Below are 19,938 nucleotides of genomic sequence, written 5' to 3' on the forward strand. Positions count from 1 at the left end.
GCCTTATTAATGGGAAGGATTAAAACCCTCTCACCAATGCCACATCAGACCAACTCAAATGGAGGCTGGCGTGTAAGTGAGGAGGGCCCCACCCGCTTCCCCCACTCCTCTGCCCACAGACTCTCTCCCGGATTTGTGCAAATAAACCACTGCCACAAGCAAACTATGATACTTAGCATGATGAGAGAAGTCACAAAATCAACCGTAATGTTCAAGCAAATTATAGAAAAAACCCGATCTAAATCCATTAAGTAGTTCTCGCGTGAAAAGCGGACAGACGTACATATAGACTGTCAGACAGATGTTGGATTTTATATATACGGTATATACATATACTGTATATATATATATATATATATATACATATACTGTATGTGTATATATATATATATATATATATATATATATATATATATATATATATATACAGTGGTGTGAAAAACTATTTGCCCCCTTCCTGATTTCTTATTCTTTTGCATGTTTGTCACACAAAATGTTTCAGATCATCAAACACATTTAACCATTAGTCAAATATAACACAAGTAAACACAAAATGCAGTTTGTAAATGGTGGTTTTTATTATTTAGGGAGAAAAAAAAATCCAAACCTACATGGCCCTGTGTGAAAAAGTAATTGCCCCCTGAACCTAATAACTGGTTGGGCCACCCTTAGCAGCAATAACTGCAATCAAGCGTTTGCGATAACTTGCAATGAGTCTATTACAGCGCTCTGGAGGAATTTTGGCTCACTCATCTTTGCAAAATTGTTGTAATTCAGCTTTATTTGAGGGTTTTCTAACATGAACCGCCTTTTTAAGGTCATGCCATAGCATCTCAATTGGATTCAGGTCAGGACTTTGACTAGGCCACTCCAAAGTCTTCATTTTGTTTTTCTTCAACCATTGAGAGGTGGATTTGCTGGTGTGTTTTGGGTCATTGTCCTGTTGCAGCACCCAAGATCGCTTCAGCTTGAGTTGACGAACAGATGGCCGGACATTCTTCTTCAGGATTTTTTGGTAGATAGTAGAATTCATGGTTCCATCTATCACAGCAAGCCTTCCAGGTCCTGAAGCAGCAAAACAACCCCAGACCATCACACTACCACCACCATATTTTACTGTTGGTATGATGTTCTTTTTCTGAAATGCTGTGTTCCTTTTACACCAGATGTAACGGGACATTTGCCTTCCAAAAAGTTCAACTTTTGACTCATCAGTCCACAAGGTATTTTCCCAAAAGTCTTGGCAATCATTGAGATGTTTCTTAGCAAAATTGAGACAAGCCCTAATGTTCTTTTTGCTCAACAGTGGTTTGCGTCTTGGACATCTGCCATGCAGGCCGTTTTTGCCCAGTCTCTTTCTTATGGTGGAGTCGTGAACACTGACCTTAATTGAGGCAAGTGAGGCCTGCAGTTCTTTAGACGTTGTCCTGGGGTCTTTTGTGACCTCTCGGATGAGTCGTCTCTGCGCTCTTGGGGTAATTTTGGTCGGCCGGCCACTCCTGGGAAGGTTCACCACTGTTCCATGTTTTTGCCATTTGTGGATAATGGCTCTCACTGTGGTTCGCTGGAGTCCCAAAGCTTTAGAAATGGCTTTATAACCTTTACCAGACTGATAGATCTCAATTACTTCTGTTCTCATTTGTTCCTGAATTTCTTTGGATCTTGGCATGATGTCTAGCTTTTGAGGTGCTTTTGGTCTACTTCTCTGTGTCAGGCAGCTCCTATTTAAGTGATTTCTTGATTGAAACAGGTGTGGCAGTAATCAGGCCTGGGGGTGGCTACGGAAATTGAACTCAGGTGTGATACACCACAGTTAGGTTATTTTTTAACAAGGGGGGCAATTACTTTTTCACACAGGGCCATGTAGGTTTGGATTTTTTTTCTCCCTAAATAATAAAAACCATCATTTAAAAACTGCATTTTGTGTTTACTTGTGTTATATTTGACTAATGGTTAAATGTGTTTGATGATCAGAAACATTTTGTGTGACAAACATGCAAAAGAATAAGAAATCAGGAAGGGGGCAAATAGTTTTTCACACCACTGTATATATATATATATATATATATATACATATATATATTAGTATGCTTTCACAATGCAGGTTTCTAGTTTTCTCCCACTGTCCAAAATAGATGATTTAGGTTGAATAAACTGATGCAGAATTAATGACAGTGGGTGTACCCTGTGAAGGAGTGTCAGCCTGCCATGGTAATCTCCAGCTGCTTGTAATTCAGACCAGAAAAAAATGGGAAGAAAAATGGAATAATGGATGGACCTCTTGTTCATGTAAGAAAAATTAAGCAATTATGAAATACTTTAAAAAGAAAAACATACAAACATGTAAGGTATACATGGCTGGCACTGATGTTAGCACTGCTGCTTCCCAATTCTAGACACCTAGGTTCAAATCCTGCCTCAGGTATTGTTTGTATGGAATGTGCATGCTCCGCTATGACATTTTCTTCAAGTGTTCTGGTTTGCATGCATTTCCATGGAATTACCTGAAAGCAGCCATGCAAGCTTATGCAGCCCTACCTTCACCTATTCCTGGATATTTTTATTCCCTAGTGTTATGTGGGTTTTTAATAAAAAGATCACTGATAAGTGTGTCTACCTGAGTAGAGTCCATATATCTAGGCGACATCTTTGAAACTGTTAGTAGTAACATAACATGACTTTCTCAGACATGCTTAGTCAAAGTCAGGGTAGTGGGAGGCTGCATAAACGAACCCTAGACAGAGCAGCACTTCATCGTAGGGACTACTTTTTTACACGTCCATTTGAGACTAATTGCCCCATAGCTTCAAAACATAGGGAAAAAAAGAAAAACAGAAAATCAACACAATATATGAAGAACTTGCCAAATGCACACAAAAACCAAATGGCCATGGGATTCCAACCCAGGAATGTGGAGCCATGAGGCAGCAGCCCTGCCTACCAAGTATTTGTACCATCCGTCTTGAGAAGCAGTTATCTATTGTTTAGGTTAGTGGTTTTTAACGATAGATCTTCAAACTTATTTAATATTTGTAATGATTCTGAGTGTCACATTTTAGCTTGTTGACTTCGTGTTTTTTGTTCTTTACATAATGGAAGTATTACAGACGATACACTTCCTGTCCTCTTCTTAACTATAACAAAATTAAAAGTTTAAATCAAAGATACTGTATGTAGCTTGCTTTGACTTTTTATTAAATGTGTGTGCCTGGTTTTGCCCTGCCACAGAAAGGTGTCCCATCCAAGGTTGGATCATGTTTATCCTCAATGCTGCTGACTCCTTACGGAGTGTGTGTATCAATTATTTTGTTGATTTTTTTTTATCATAATTTAAATGTATTTCAGTCAGACATAAGGATGGTGTAATTCCATGAAACACTTTTCGTTACAAGACTTTTGTGTTTTTATTATTTAGGCCAGCGTTACTTCGACCTTTTCCCAGCAGACTGTTACAGCTGCACTTTTATTGTATTTTTAGCAGAGACAGCTTTCTGAGTGAAATCTGAATGCATTCTTAGATTGACTTTTTTTTCTTCTCTCTCTGTTATTAGTTAGTCTGGAAATTTAGAAACAACTTATACTACTTATACTAAGTTTTGCCAACTTATATACTAATGTTTTTTTTCTCCCAAACCTAAAGAAGTGCAACAAGACAAATCTCCATCAGCTCTGTGTGGGTGAGTGTGGGTGTGTGCCTTCATACTTTGTATCCACAGGTGTAGACAGGCGAATAATCACACGGTGAGTCACAAAAGTTTTGGAGTGCCAATGGGGTTGTCCCTTTTAACTCTTAAAACAATTATAACTCAAAATTAGTGCTTAAGGGTACAAAGCAGCCTGCTTGACTTCCTGGATGTATTTGGCTCTTCAGAGTGGGTCGATCACAGGAAACTCCATCTTTTCACCAAGTTTAGGTCCAAATGAGATGTTGACATGACAAGGTGTTAGACTTTTATAGCCCTACGGATGGAAAGGGAAGGGTTATTTTCCCTCAAGGTGTGTCTTCTTGCTGCTGCAGAGAAGAAACTATTAGTGACAGCGCCCCCCTCTCGCCCAAATGGGGTATTGTGTACCTGTGATGAGCCAGGAGGGTGTTTCTCTGACAAGCATGTGTGACAAGGGATAGAGAGATGAAATTACACATTTTTCCACAAGAGTTACTTCAATCTGTGCATTGCTTGTTAATTTTTTGGTTGCTTTTTGTGCATTTTAGTATTAACAATTACTAGCATATACCATGCACCATTAACAGCATTCACCATTACATTACGGAAAGTGAAAAAAATTTAAATTCTGCAGTTTGTTTGTTCCATCTGTTTTTTTAGAAGTAAACATGTTTGCCAGGTGAATTTTTAAAAATTCAAATTTAGTTTACTAAATATCTCAGAAAAAAATAATGCACACTACAGATTCATATGAAATCCTCCAAGAGATGACAATACAAGGAGTTTTTTGATGCAACTTGAATTCACTTTTATAAGTTATGTGAAAAACTGAAATGATTAAAACAAAACTAATAATTTTCCCTATTACCCTTATTCCTTGTATTTGCATTTAGTTAATCCAGTAATTACTTGCCTGTTCATCCCAGAAGCATGAGCACAGTGAGCACCAGTCCATTGTAGGTCACAGCCACACACATACTCACGCTCTCATATGCCAGTTATGCAGAATCACCTGCTAGCCTATCAGGCACATTTCTTGGTTTTAAATGAAAAACCTACACACACTCAGATTTGTTCTTTGCATTTCAGTTTAGTTCTTTCCATTTTAGTTCTTTTGGATGAAGATGAAAAACACATCATCCAGAGAAAGTCAGCGTGGATATGTTTTTCAACGTTCAGACTTAAGTAAGAAAGTAACTGAGCTGGCATTTGAAACCATAATAATAATTCATTACATTTATATAGCGCATTTCAAGGTACTCAAAGCTCTTTACACAGTGAGTGATGAGCCACTTCAACCACCACTAATGTGCCAGTACACTCACCAAACATTAGCTGTTAGGTGGTGAAGGGATGAGAGATAGTTAGCCAATCAGACACGGGGGATGATTAAGGGGTCAGAATGACCAAGGCATGGTGGGCAATTGAGCCAGGATATCTGGATACACCCTACTCTTTACAAAGGATGTCCAGGGATCTTTAATGACCACAGATAGTCAGGACCTCAGATTTCCAGTTCTTCTGAAGGATGGCGCCATTTTTACGGCACAATGTTCCCGTCACTGCAATGGGGCATTGGGATCCACATTCAGACCACAGGGTAAGCGCCCCCTGCTGGCCTCACCAAGACCTCTTCCAGCAGCAACCCAAATTTTCCTGGTTGTTCTCCCATCCAAGAACTGGCTGGGCCCAAACATGCTTACTTCAGGTGGATGACCTGTTCTGAAGTGCATGTGGTATGGCTACTGGCGTGACTTTGACCATGACTTTGGAGCTATGAGGCAGCACTGCCATCCCCTATGCCATCATGCTACATGTTGATATTTAGTGTTCTGTTCCTTGGTAATATTAGTCTTAATGACTAATATTGATTTGTTTTAATATTGCTATTAATTGTGAAGAAGACTAACACCTCAGTAATTAGCTATGCAATGAACAGTTTCTTTACAGATGTGGTTTCTGCCTTGGGTCTGATGTTCCCATCATACACCCTCTTTAGGACTAGGTTGGTTGGTAAATTAAGCATTCTTCTTGACTTTAGTGGGTAAACTAACATATTCAGATTCAAGATATTCCGAAGTGGTCCATAACTGGATAAGGACTTACATATTAAAATCTTAAAAGTTACAAGAACAAGTTTACTCTGGCAATTTGACTGCTTTTGTTGCTTTTGATTTTCATTTCTTTCCGATTGATAGCTTTCTCTCTGTCTCTCTCTTTCTGTCCTTTTTCAAGAACAGGGCCATTTCACCTCAAATGACTGACACCTTCATTTCACAGAGAAAAATGAAATTAGACTGTCCCAATTGCAATATAATACACTAAGAAAAATAGAAAAAAATATTAGCCAAGCCAGCATACCAAGTGTGTCGCATCTGACCCTTAGATATAAAGATATGATTAAAAAATTTTCAACTTCTCTTTTCCAATACAGCTAGCAGATTTAGGTCTGATTCGGTGAATCGACCTTTCTCACTCCTTTCGGCTTTCTCAGATTCTGTTAAATTACCTTTATTCCCCTGAAGTCTACCTGTTCAGTCAGAATTAATACAGAACAATGTGGCAAAATATTGTCTATTTGACGGAAGAATGAGGGAGTCTGGCATTCAATCTTAGAAGACAATGTCACAGAGAAGTCCTTGGAAGGCCATGTTGTAGCCTGGCCTTTATTTTCCTAAAACATTTATTGAAAATGAACACAAGCTGCAACGTGGATATGCAAGTGGGCATCAGCGATCAAAGTCAGGGTCCATCAGCATATCAGAGCCTTATGTACTTTGACATGCTTTCTGTATTCCCAGAGAACAGTGTTCTCTTCTTCACTGCAATTTGACATCCCTCATTTGATACAATGCAATCAATGTTGATACCAAGTAAATAAGTCAAACAGAAGGTGAAGAATTCCTGCTATATATTTACAGGGTGCCAACAGGTTGCAAGAAAAGTAGGAATATTTTTAACTGTCAGTCTGACATTATCAAACAGAGGGCTTAAAGGACATTGGAAAACAAGATTTCCAGCAGACTGTAGAAATCGAGATGTTTGTAATTTGTTCATTTTGTTTTATTCACTTGCTGGCTTATAAATGTTATTTATAAAGTATTTTACTAACATAGTTTGTCTTCCTGGCTGCTGATCAGTGACCTACCTTCTCTATCCTCATCTCAAGCTTTTATTGCTTCATTCTTCTTGTCTGGCACTTCTTTAAAAGAGAATGCCAACCGAAACAATTAACAGACTGGTTAGGGAGATCCTGTGTTAAATGCAATGGCAGATTGTGCATCCTTATGTGTGACCACTCATCGTTTATGGTATGTTTACATGTAAGTCTTTGTAATATTCAAACAAAACTGACAGTGGGTGCCCGTTTATGTAAATCATTTTTGGCATGCAATATGACTGAGACAAGAAAATTACATAAAAATGTATTCACTGCATAGATGCACCCAAAGGACCCTTTTTTTGCATAGATCAGATTTGTATATCCCTAGATAGTCATCTGGTTGGTGTTAGGTCAGTCCATGACATTAAGCGTAGGGGATGAAGGTAAATGAGAGTGAAGACTTGCTGCCAGGGATGCAGAAAGGTCAGAGAGAAGGGAGGGGCAAGAAGGAGACACTTGCATTAATAATGGGAAAAATGAGAAAGGTGGGCATCTGGTAGGCAGGGAGAGAACCTGCTAAATCAGCCAGATTACATTTTGTCTTTCTATTCATTTCATTTTTTCTATTTTGTCTCAGAGTTAATTTTTTCCTATAGTATGGAGTTCAACAAAATTGCTTTATCTTCATCATTTTCATCACTTTTTGGTATTTTATTTTGATTTGAAGTTATCCATTGTTGTAATATAGATGTGCTTCAAAATTTACATTAATGTAGTTGTAAAAGAACATATTATACTGTACTAGCTTAGCAAAATGGACAGAATGGTACAATGGCAAGTCCATCTGTTTTAAACATGTTGTGCATTTTGGACCCTCTGTTCACTGGATATGCTAATCCTTATACCCCTCTTTCTTTGTACTTTTGTTACTGTTGTTCATTATAGCACTCTTGCGGATACCAGACGACATTACTCCCTGGCGGACGCAAAACATTTTGTCATCTTATATACATAGTACTAGGGTGTTGTACCGTGTTAGCCATTATGAATGTAGAGAAAAGCCAAGCAAAATGGCTCTTCTCATCTTATATACATAATGTACAATCTGGCATACTGTATTTCACTTGCAAAAACTTTTATCCCACCAAAGACATGTTTTATACAGCTTCAGCACAGGTGTCAAGATAGTCTTTGGTCATTTTGTGAAACGTTGGCAGCAACTGTGAACAGATGGGATGAATACTTTTAGACATGGGGAAGAATATTGTTGGTAATATCTACCGTAAACAGCTAAATCTTATTGCAGTATTTTAGCAGTAAAAGAAGGTGCAACAAAGGATTGAAGTGTACTTGCATTAGTATAAAGGCATTTAATATACTGATAAGGAAATGGAAAGTACACTAAATTAGGTATATCTGTGAGACACAAAACAATTTGGGGATTCTGGAAAGATTTATAAGGATAAATAGGATATTGTCTATTCCTGGGACCAGACAATAAAGAAACTAGTGATTATATAGTATATATAAAGTGATTTTTCAGTGGTCATTAAAAAGTGAATAAACTCCTAAAGACTTTTAGCAAGCTAGCTAACATGGTATGATACTTTTATGTTGAAAAAAAATTATTCAGACTCTAGTAATTTCAGGCTAACTAGAAGAACTTGAAACACGGGGATTTACAGAAGCAAAGTTGAGAAATTCATCTGATCAGTACAACAGTGTTAACAGAGTCAACTTTTTTATAAATATGCTGGAATTTTGTGAGGAATCAACAAAAACTTTCTATGTCAGGAGACTGCACTGTGTTATTTTGTTTGTGTTTCACAAATTATTTATAATGTATGGTATACAATAGCATTGGAAAAGTTAGAAGAAAGGCTTATAGGCCAATAGGACTACCTGCATTGGGTGCACTATACGGAAAGTTAGCAAATGGAGGTTAAAGGTTTAATTCCACTGTTGCTTTAAAAAAAGATCTTTGACAAGGACACGTTAGCTGGTTAAGAATGCATCTCACAAAACATTACTTCACACTGAGTAATACTTGCTGTATGTGAAATACATTTTACAGATGAGAACTACAACTTGGGGATCCTCAAATATCAACTAGATCTATTAAGTCTGTTTTCAATCAAACAATCTTTATTTACATTTTATAGTCTGCATCCTCTCGATCCATTCCCCTGATTTCCTACTACAGACAGACGTATGTATCACTTTTTGGTTTTAAATAGAGTGTTGAAGTTGTAAATTGTAAAATGTAGAAAATTTTGTTAATAAGTTTAGTCAGGTGAACAGTTTTCTAATATAAATGTTAGGTTCTTGTTAGGCAATTGCATTAGAATATGGTTATTGTCAAAAAAGTAAATAAGCCTTGAGTCTGCTATTGTCAAAGCCTTTTAGCTACAGTATTATAAATGTGATTAAGTATTACATAAGACACATATGTTGAGTTCTCTTTTTTTAAACAAATTGTGAAAAGTCAAACTTCTTCACACAAAGAATTTTTAAGAGTTTCTTTCTATGACCAGCAATTTAATGTCTTTTTCGAAGCTGGAAGCATATATATACTATAGGTATTATGTGTTTTCAAAAATTGCTCACTGCCTGGTGCAGAAGGTTGGATGTATTTTGAAAAAAAAAAAAAAAAAAAAAAAAACTAAAACATGTTTAATCTGAACAATGTTTAACTAGCTTAAAAAAAAAGAAAGAAAAAAGAAAAAAGCACAATTTTCTGAGTATTTTTTGCAAAGCTATGACTTGGACATGTATCAATTTGTTGTTTGGTTTGTTTTATAACATAACTTTTAAAAACTAGTTGAAAATGCAGTCTTCTAATTCTTAATTAATATAGGAATAATTTGTTGGCTAAAATAAAATAAAATGAGTGAATGAAAAGTTTGACCTCTGAAATGTTTTAGGCAGTATTTTATAAAATTCCAAAACTACAAAAACTCATGTGGTAATTGTATAGCTAAGGCTTTAAGTATTAACATTTAACCTTTGACCTTACAGATTTTAACCAATGAAATGTCTCTTTAAACTTTAAAGGAAACAATGATAATGAACGCCTGGTGATTGCTAGACAGCGAATCCCATATCGACTTGGTCGAGTAGTTGATGAATGGCTACTCGACAAAGGTAAAAACATTGATTAAAACTTCAAATAAAAATAATTTGAACATAACCAAGTAGTACTTTGTAACACAAATAAACATAAAATATAAATCTCCAGTAAAACTAAATAAAACAAACTATTTAAAAGAGTAAAACTGTAGCTTGTAATATTTGCACACCTTGCATAATAATGTATTTACCCATTAAGAAGTATCAGCTGTTTAATAATTATATTCTGATAACCTAAGGTTAAAGGGACTGTAAATATAAACTTCTAACTCAATCTTCTGAAGTAATATTAGTCTCTGTTAACAAAAAATGATAAATTATTTATAGAGATTTTTTGCTGTAAATATCTAAATTATTAACTAAAACGGTCCAATTAGAAATGTTTATAGTCTGGTTCATGACAAACCGCACTGTTTAAAACTTAGAGGTAACTTAAATAGAGTACAATACTAATTGGCATCAGACATGGAGTCCCTTTAACAAACACTGTAAACACTATGAGGGATTTAAGCAATGACAACTTTAAAACAAAATTAAATCACTTTAATATTGGTGCATGCTTTTTTGTTTGTGCTAAAAATGCTTTTATAAATAGAAAGCTTTTTATAGTGAAATTTCTATATTTATAGAAAGGTTTGCTTTTTCTGTTTACTTTCAAATGCAAATGTTAACATGCCCAGTCATTGTTATGTGTCTCATTTTTGAAGCCACCTTCACATCTGATGCATACTCTATTTTGATATATTTCTATGTATGTATGTGAATATATTTACATACATACATTTATTTTAAAAATAAAATGAAACTTGCTGAAAGGCAATCATATCTAGTTAACTTTGTATATCTTATTCTGCCCTTTTTAGTTTGGCTGTTTGCACATGCCTGTTGAAGCAAAAAAAAAAAGCAACTTCATGTACTGCAGATTTTATTTAGAAATTTCATTGTTCATGCAGTCTGATCACTTTTAATTAGTTACTTAATTTAAGCTTTTTATATTCTGTCTTCATCCCCAGAGAGACAGACAATCATAATTTGTAAATATTTTCATATTAAATCTACAACACAGTGTTGAAAATCTTTAGCCTGATTATGAACATTTTATTTTAAACAGTAATTTGTGATGTGGTTCAGTGTGTAGACATGTAGACATACTGGCCAGACAGATATTTGCTTCTTGATTTGTGAAGCAAGAAGGCAGTACTTGGTCTATGTGATGTCCTCGCATGCAAAAGCTCAAAGAGGAAAATGAGACATATTTGTACTAACCAATGTTAACAATAGGCCTAAAGAGTCAAGTTTATCAAGTTAGAATTTTATGTAATGCTTTGTTAACTATTACATTTCTATTTCACACCTAATAATAATGCAAATGTTCACAACGTAAGAAACTATTACAGAAAATGAGAGCCATGAGTTCCCTCTTTTAGAGTAGTTATACAAGTAGTGCATTGCCATTGGTACACTGTACTCATATAGGTTTTTATAGAATAGTTTTGCTTTCATTTGTGGAACTACATTTTTTTTATGTTTTCAACCCATATTTTAATACAGTTTTCTTGTTAAGGAAACAATTTTTAAAATGTATTTGATTGTCCTTTTAGCAAAAAAAAAAAACCAAACTAACATTTACATTGAATTTGAATGTCATAGGCATTCCATCATAAAGCAATAAATTATTTGCTTAGTTGTTCATAGGCAATTTATTGCTTTCATTTGCCACCTCATAAATTTTTGTCATGTGATGCAATTATTATTCATCATTGTTCCCAGCAGTACAATGTCCACAGTCAACATTTTTGTATGTATGTAACATTGTTTTCACAGGACGACAACTTACTATCTTCAATAGCCAAACAAGTATAAAAATTGGAGGCAAGGACAGGGGCCGACCATTCCAGGGCCAGCTTTCTGGTCTTTACTACAATGGCTTGAAAGTTCTGACCATGGCAGTTGAAAATGACCCCAACATCAAGATTGAAGGCAGTGTGAAGCTGGTCGGGGAGACGCCATCATCAATGACAACAGAGTCTGCGGTGGCTGCAAATCACTCAGAGACCTCCACATCCATAATGGAAATTACAACCACTACAGCTTCTAGCAGGAGAGGGAAACCACCAACAAAAGAAACCCAGGTTTGAAACTTGTTTTCACCTTTTTTTTATTTTTGCATAGCAATGTAAAGATATGCTGTTGTGTATGTAATAATAATAATAATAATAATAATATATAAAGATTTGATGTTGTGTCAGAATGTATAGCACTCATTTTCTTTCATTTATTTTATACAAGATTTTCTTAGATATTTGATGTTTAAAGATCATAGGAATGAAATTTTTATATTATTGTGATTCATGACTTTTATTTGTCTGAATAAGGTTGTTTCTCAATAATTTCAAACAAAATTATGTCATAAATGTTTAGCTCAGAAGCAGACCTCTGAGACCTAGATTTGAATGTAAAAAACATTTTTATAACGTAAGTGCATTATCTTAAATAGTTGCCAAGATATGAAGTGTCTCATTCTGCTTAGTTTACTTGGTTTTCCGTGTCATAGATGTGAAGCACTTAAGAAAATAGGTCACAAAGTCAGTCAAAAGGAGTTAGCTAAGTGCATGTGATAGTGAAAGGAAAGGAATGGACTTGGAGAAAAGACCTTTGGATGCTGGTGGATTTGCATTTGTTTTTTTCCAGTGTTACCATATATCAAAATGCTTTCTTCAAGAAAAAGGGGATGGGAAATATCTGAAGCAGCAATGCAGCACAGAAAAAATAACAAAATAGGATTGTTTAATAGACATAAATAATGTAATAAAATAAGCAGCTTAGTTGCATTGATGTTTGAAGAAAACAAAAAAGTATTAGAAGTTTCACTCAAAGAAGTGAGAAATCAAGCTCACTCTCAGAATGGGCAGGTTCTGCAAAGGTGTTTTCCAGTGTATTTTTGTATAATTATTATTTATCCCCATGTAATTCAGTGTTGGTTACTTGCCTTGTGATTGAAGTCATTAAAAATAAGCTTCTGTATGTATGAACTCTAAAACTGTGCAAAGTAGGTTTACAGAATGGATGAATGTTTTCCATTGCTAATCACTTCATTTATATTTTTCCCATTGTGCATTGCTTTAAGTGTAAACAGTATTCCTATATTCCCAGCACACGATTTATCAGCAGATAGAGCACATTCTTTCTTTCTTCCTCTTCTTCTTTCCCCACTATGTGCTTGATCAACCTTCTCCAAACAGCTCCGTCTTGCACCTCTCCACCAGTCAAGCTCTCTTCCTTCAGATCGTCTTTAATTTTATCCACCCACCTCCACTTTGGCCTCCCCCTCTTTATCTTCCCATCACTCTTTTGTCCTCATATTCATTGTCTCTCATCACCACATGTCCATACCGCTTCAACCTCCTTTCCAGTACATTCTGAAGATCTCTCTCTCTCTCTCCCGCTTTTCTTGTACAGCTGATTGTCACATTTCTTATTCTGTCATTTTTGTATCTCAACACATCCATCTCAACATTTTCATTACTGGCACATCTAACGTCTTCTCCTGTGTTCTCTTTACTGCCCATGTCTCTGCTCCATACATCACTGCTAGTTTTATCACTGTCTTAAAAACATTACCTTTAACCTTTGCTTTAATTCTTTGATCATAACAATACTCCTGATACCTTCTTGCAGTTGTTCCATCCACATATGAGCAGATAGAACATGTTACCATACTGAAATATCTTCTTTTTTCAATATACCACGTCTGAGAGTTCTGAATGTTGATTATGTAAAGATTAGGCCCATTGGGTCAAAGGTGGGTAGGATATGAATTGACTTTTAAACTGTGCCTGTGTGAAACAGTGATGTCATTACAATGTGTGTACAGTAACAATGAAAAACAAGGTAAAACCTCATAAAATGACCTCACAAACACCTCAATACAACTTCAGTCATTTCACAAGGACAAGAACTTTCATGGGTTTTGTGTAAATGTTCAAATCGCTGTGTGCACAGATGGTCAAAGTCTTGCAACTTGTAAGAAAAACAAACCTCATCTAAATTTCAGTTATAATAACAACTGAAGATGTGCACATTTTATTTACACGCCATTTAGAATTAGTCCAGAGACCACTACTAACCAATATTCTGCGTGTAGATGAAATAGAGTATTGTGGTCATGGAAAAAAAAAAACTGGATAGAAAAAATGCCTAGGTACGGTATATAAAATAAAGATTAGCACAAATAATATATATTATTTTTATAACACAGATCATTTTACAAAATGAATAAATAAACAGCTTTGATTTTGCCCACAAAAAAGCATGGCAAAGTTTCAAAAACCACTTAAGGGCAGTTGTTGTTAAGTTTCATTGTTTTAATAATGAAGTGGCTATGGAAGTTTGCATGTTCCTTCTGTTCATTTTCTCTGAGTTTACTGTTATATGCAAAGAGATCCATGACAGGTCAGTTGGTGACTTAAAACTGAGTCAGTGCAACTGTGTATGACCTGCAATGACACCACGAGCCTCTTCTGGGTTTGGTTGTTGCCTTGTATCTGATGCTCTCGTGACAGACCCTGACATTTTTGTGATAATCTTTTAGCTCCTCATAACTCAGTAGATTGAAAAAACATGAACAAAGAGATTATACTGATTACTTTTTGATATCCAAATTCATTCACCATAAGTTTTGTATGGGGGAAACAACAAGGTCACCCAACAGGCTCCTGTATTGCATGAACTAAGAAGTTAAGAGTTTTAGACACTGGAGTGAGTTATTCATTAAATTAAAATGGATCATTTTTATAATATCTACTGTAATAAAACTGTCAGCATCATGTAATAAATTGCTGATGTGATATTCGTTTTATTGTGAATAAATTATCTTTTTAATTAAGCCAGTGCAGCAGTCTACTGACTGTCTTGGTGTTAGTTATTTAGTGGGTCCTGTGTGGAACATAAAATTAATGTGTATGAAAGTGTGGATATGTTTTAATTGTTTTGCCATTTCTTTTTTGTATATGTATGAATCTAAAATTGGAAGGTCTAGTCAAAATTTACTACCAAGCCCATTACTACCAACCTTCTGTATTGCCAGAGGTGATCCAAGATATTTATAACCTTCACTACAATTCCTAGTACAAATTCATAAAAGAAATGCAGTAAAAAAAATACATCATATTAACACTGCACATCCATCTCCTGTCTGTCCCTTATGTTTTGTAATCCTTGTAAAATGTTGGTTGTAATATGAATCATTTTTAGAGTTACTAATATGAATAAAGACACACTTAACATTTCTGAAGAATATCACACACTTATGTACTACAGATTAATGGTATTCCAAAAAAACAGTGCTATTCTATCTATGCTTCAGTATTTTCTGGTAATAATAAATGTTTAAGTGAAGCAAACATACTAAAATTATAAAGGGGAAATCACACAACTTTGTGGAAATCCAGCAAATGCAATGCATAGTTGCTTTATCATTGGCTTTATCATTTACGATTGCAGTGCACAGACATATAAGACTTTTGCTGAGTTGTTGACTTACTCATCAGACAAATATTTTTAAAGAACTGAAGTAGATTTTCAAATTGAGTACAGATAGAAAAATTTGTAAATCAAGTTTACGAGCACAGATAAAAAATTTAGCGAAGGGCGATTTCTAAATACACGCAAATAGACTTTTTCCAGCAAATCAATTAGCTTTGGTGTCATCCAAGGATAAAGTGGGCACTTGCTAAGTATTATTTTTATAAATAGGATGACAAGAATGCCATTTCACTCCACTGAGTCAAAAGGTGCTTTTGATAATAAAACTAAGGCTCTTGCATTGTAGTTGATGTACGCCTGGGGTGATTGCATGTTTTGGAACAAAAGAAACTGATTTTGGTCAAGCAGAATTGAATTGCTTTCATTTAAACTGATGGGCTGGGGCATGGTCAGCATTTATTCAGGGCGATCAGTGGGGTGAAGGATGTGTTTCTGTTTATGCTGGTGAACTCAATTGATAGGAAATTAGTCAAAAGGTGGTCACGACAGGCTCCCTACTAGCATGACCTGATGAAAGACAGGCAAGTGCATTACCATAGAAATGGTTTTGTGAATGCCCAACTCTCTGTAAAGCATTTTAGATTGTAGAATATGCTTGTGTTTGTCTGCATGGTGACATTTAGGATTCTTTTTCTCCAGATACTATTTTTTTTGTATTGTTCATTGTACTTCACAATTATTTGGGTCATTTTTGCTTTTTGTAGAAAATAGAATTGCTAGTTTTCTTTTAATAACACCTAACAGAACTTCATTCAGCAGGTTAACAGAAAGTGGACTGATAGGTAAATTAAAAATACAATACAATTTATTTTTGCATAGCCCAAAATCACACAAGAAGTGCCGCAATGGGCTTTAACAGGCCCTGCCTCTTGACAGCCCCCCAGCCTTGACTCTCTAAGAAGACAAGGAAAAACTCCCAAAAAAAAAACCTTGTAGGGAAAAATGGAAGAAACCTTGGGAAAGGCAGTTCAAAGAGAGACCCCTTTCCAGGTAGATTGGGCATGTAGTGGGTGTCAAAAGAAGGGGGTCAATACAATACAATACACATATATATGTGTATATACACACATATATATACAGTATAAAAATAAAAATTGTATAAGTATGGAGCAGAATTTAACAGTAGATGATATCACATAAGAAGATTTGGATATATTTAGAGTCCTGGAGACCTCATCCATCAAGCTGCCTCCCCCATTTGGCCATTCCATGGCTGAAGCAGCGCTGGGCCAGCCAATCCGATGAAAGGACCCCTCCTTCCCATAATTCCTGCGATCCTCCATCAGGGATGACTTTACCTTAGGCAGGCAAAACAACTTGACAGGTGGGCCGTGGCACCAAGTGCCACATTTGAGTACCGAGAAGAGAAACAGAATAGGTGAGGGTTAGTATCCAGTTATAACTATCATGTTACTTATGTTTTAGTGCTAATGACTAACAACAGAGATGCAGTCTGTACAGTTAATCAGCAGCTCTAGTCAGGATATGCTAAATTGAAGTAGTGAATCTTCAGCCGGGATTTAAAAGCTGAGACCGAATAGGCATCTCTTATAGTAGCATGGCAGACCATTCCACAGTTTAAGGGCCCATGATAAGTCATGATAAGTTCCGACAAGTAAGCTGGACCTCGGCCATTTGATGCTTTATATGTTAAAAGGAGGATTTTGAAATCTGCCCCAAACTTAACCGGGAGCCAGTGTAAGGATTTAAGAACTGGAGGTATGTGTTCGTATTTTCTTGTTCTTGTAATAATTCTTTCAGCCGCAATTGGAGGCTGTATAGAGAACAGTTTGCACATCCAGTGAACACCGCTTTGCAGTAGTCAATCCTACTAGAGATAAATGCATGAATTATTTTCTCAGAATCCTGTTTATTTAGAAAGCACCTTAATTTCCTAACATTTTTAAGATGGAAGAAACATGATTTGGACAATTTTGTAATATGCGCTTTAAATGACATGCTAGGGTCAAAGATAACTCCTAGATTGCAGGCTGATTCAGTATAATTAATGGGGATTCCAACTGAGTTAAATGATGACAAAATATTGTTATGATCAGCGTCATTCCCTCCAACAATTAACATCTCTGTTTTATCTGTGCTTAAAGACAAGTAGTTCTCATTCATCCACTCCTTTAATTCACTAACACAACTAATTAAAGACAACATTGGAGAAACTTCATTTGATTTAAATGAAAGGTATAACTGGGTGTCATCTGCATACAAGTGAAAATTAACATTATCTTTCCTAATGAGAGATCCCAGTGGAAGCATGTAAAGTGAAAACAATAAAGGTCCCAGTACTGAGCCCTGCGGGACACCATTTTGAACTTCTGTGTATAATGATGGAGTACTGTCAGCACATTTCTGTATATATTGGAATCGATTTGATAAATAAGAACTAAACCAAGTGAGCACAGTGCCTGTAAGCCCAACATCATTTTCTAGCCTATGTAGTAAAATAGAATGGTCAATAGTGTCAAATGCTGCACTTAAGTGCAACAACATAATTACAGTGGAGTTTCCTTCATCAGAGGATATCAGAATGTCGTTTACAACCCGTGTTAGTGCCGTTTCTGTACTATGACCAGTGTGGAAACCAGATTGGAATTTCTCAAATAAATTGTAATGCATAAGGTGTGACTGAAGCTGACTGGCGACTACTTTTTCTAGTATTTTAGAGAGAAACGGTAAATTTGAAATAGGCCTATAATTATTTAGTATGTGTGGGTCTAGGTCTGATTTTTTAAGTAATGGTTTAATGACTGACACTTTTAGTGCATCAGGTGCTGTGCCATGCAATAATGAACTATTGATCATGTTTAGAATAGGCGCTGCAAGAACATCCATTGCACTTTTTATTAGTTTTGTTGGCACTGGATCTAGGGAACAAGTAGTGGACTTCATTTTAGAAATTAAAGTTAAGACTTCCTGCTCAGTTACAGGATTAAAATTATTAAAGTGCTGAATGCAATGTGAGACAGGGTCTGCTAAGCTAGTATTTGGTTTGTAGTGTGATGCAGAGATCTGGAATCTTATATTTTTAATTTTCTCATTGAAGAAGTTCATAAAGTCTGTACTGCTAATATCAGTTGGTATTTTGCACTGTTGATCTGAATTTCCATTTGTTAATTTAGCCACTGTTCTAAACAGTACCCGAGGATTTTTATTATTGCTATCTATTATTGTAGAATAGTATTCTGAGCGAGCTTTAAAGAGGGCTTTTTTATATTTATTAACACTCTCTGTCCATGCAATTTGAAAGACATGTAGCTTTGTTGTTCTCCATCTGCACTCCAGTTTTCGACACTCTAATTTAAGAGCTCGAGTGTGTTCATTAAACCAGGGAGAGTTTCTATGTGCTTTGATCACTTTTGTTTTAAGGGGAGCCACTGTGTCCAGAGCATTTCTTAAGGTCACATTATAATATGAAGTTAGCTGATCTAAATGGTTTTCCACAATTACACTCGACTTACTCAAAGTATCCATAAATTTTGAAGCAGAATTACAATCTAGATGTCGCACTGTCTTTGTTTTAATCTGTGAGTGTGTTGGCAAGGGCAGGACTAAATCAAATGTAATTAAGTAGTGATCGGAAATAACTTCATTTAATGGAGTAATATTTAAAATTTCAACTTTGTAAGTTATAATTACATCTAATGTGTGGTTATGATTATGAGTTGGACCTTTGACATTCTGACAAAATCCTACTGAATTTAACAAATAAGTAAAACATTTGCTAAAAGTGTCAGTTTCCACATCAATGTGTACATTAAAATCCCCCATCAGTACTACATGATCATAATTTATAGCCAAATCAGATAGAAGGTTGCTAAATTCAGTCATGAACAATGAAAATGTATTTTGTACGATAGTACAGTATACAATACAGTATAGTTCCTCCAGGTTTGCTGTGTCCAGTGCCTGCTTATCTTAACTGTGTGTAAATAACATCTCATAACATTCTCACACCTGCATAATTGAATTCAGGGTTGTGGGGAGCCTATACCCTATGTGCAAAACACAAAACAGAATGCAAATCATCACATCATTCACTCCAACACACACCCACACACAGAGTCATTTTAAATTCAGCAGTTAACATAACCAGCAAGTCTTTGGGCAGGTAGGAGAGAAATCCCACACAGACACAAGAAGAATTTAGAAGTGCCACATGGATAAAAACCAAGCACAAAATTCAAATGCAGGATATTAAAGCCATGAAGCAGCAGTTCTATCACTGTGCTCGTGTGCTGCTCTCTGTGCATGTGTATTTTTTCTTAATATTGTGAGGTTAATGGGGTTTTTATAGTATAGGTTTAAGAAGAAGGATATGCCACATTTAGTTACTTAAGTATCCAAAAATCCTGTTTGCATATCCTGCAAGTCCACTGCTGTTGCTGTTACCTCCAGGGCAGTTCACAGGCCCTTGTTTCACATAGGACTTCACCTGAGACCAAGGTAGGACTGCACACAAGCATGTTTGCATAAAGAGATAGA

The 19,938-nt window shown here is 35.7% G+C and overlaps 1 protein-coding gene across 26 annotated transcripts in view; it reads left to right on the forward strand.

Moving 5' to 3' along the window:
- The window catches only part of nrxn1a (neurexin 1a), a 1,087,315-nt gene that overhangs the window by 976,159 nt on the left and 91,218 nt on the right, over positions 1–19,938 (forward strand). For 16 of the 26 annotated variants that reach the window (XM_051919388.1, XM_051919392.1, XM_051919393.1 and 13 more), the window contains 2 exons: positions 9,823–9,912; positions 11,722–12,029. In XM_051919388.1, the coding sequence (XP_051775348.1) occupies positions 9,823–9,912; positions 11,722–12,029 (398 nt within the window). The remainder of the gene's footprint in view (positions 1–9,822; positions 9,913–11,721; positions 12,030–19,938) is intronic. The other 10 variants (XM_051919399.1, XM_051919400.1, XM_028821069.2 and 7 more) reach the window with 1 other exon arrangement.

Source organism: Erpetoichthys calabaricus, chromosome 15 (assembly GCF_900747795.2).
Source record: "Erpetoichthys calabaricus chromosome 15, fErpCal1.3, whole genome shotgun sequence".
In the NCBI taxonomy this organism is placed as follows: domain Eukaryota; kingdom Metazoa; phylum Chordata; class Cladistia; order Polypteriformes; family Polypteridae; genus Erpetoichthys; species Erpetoichthys calabaricus.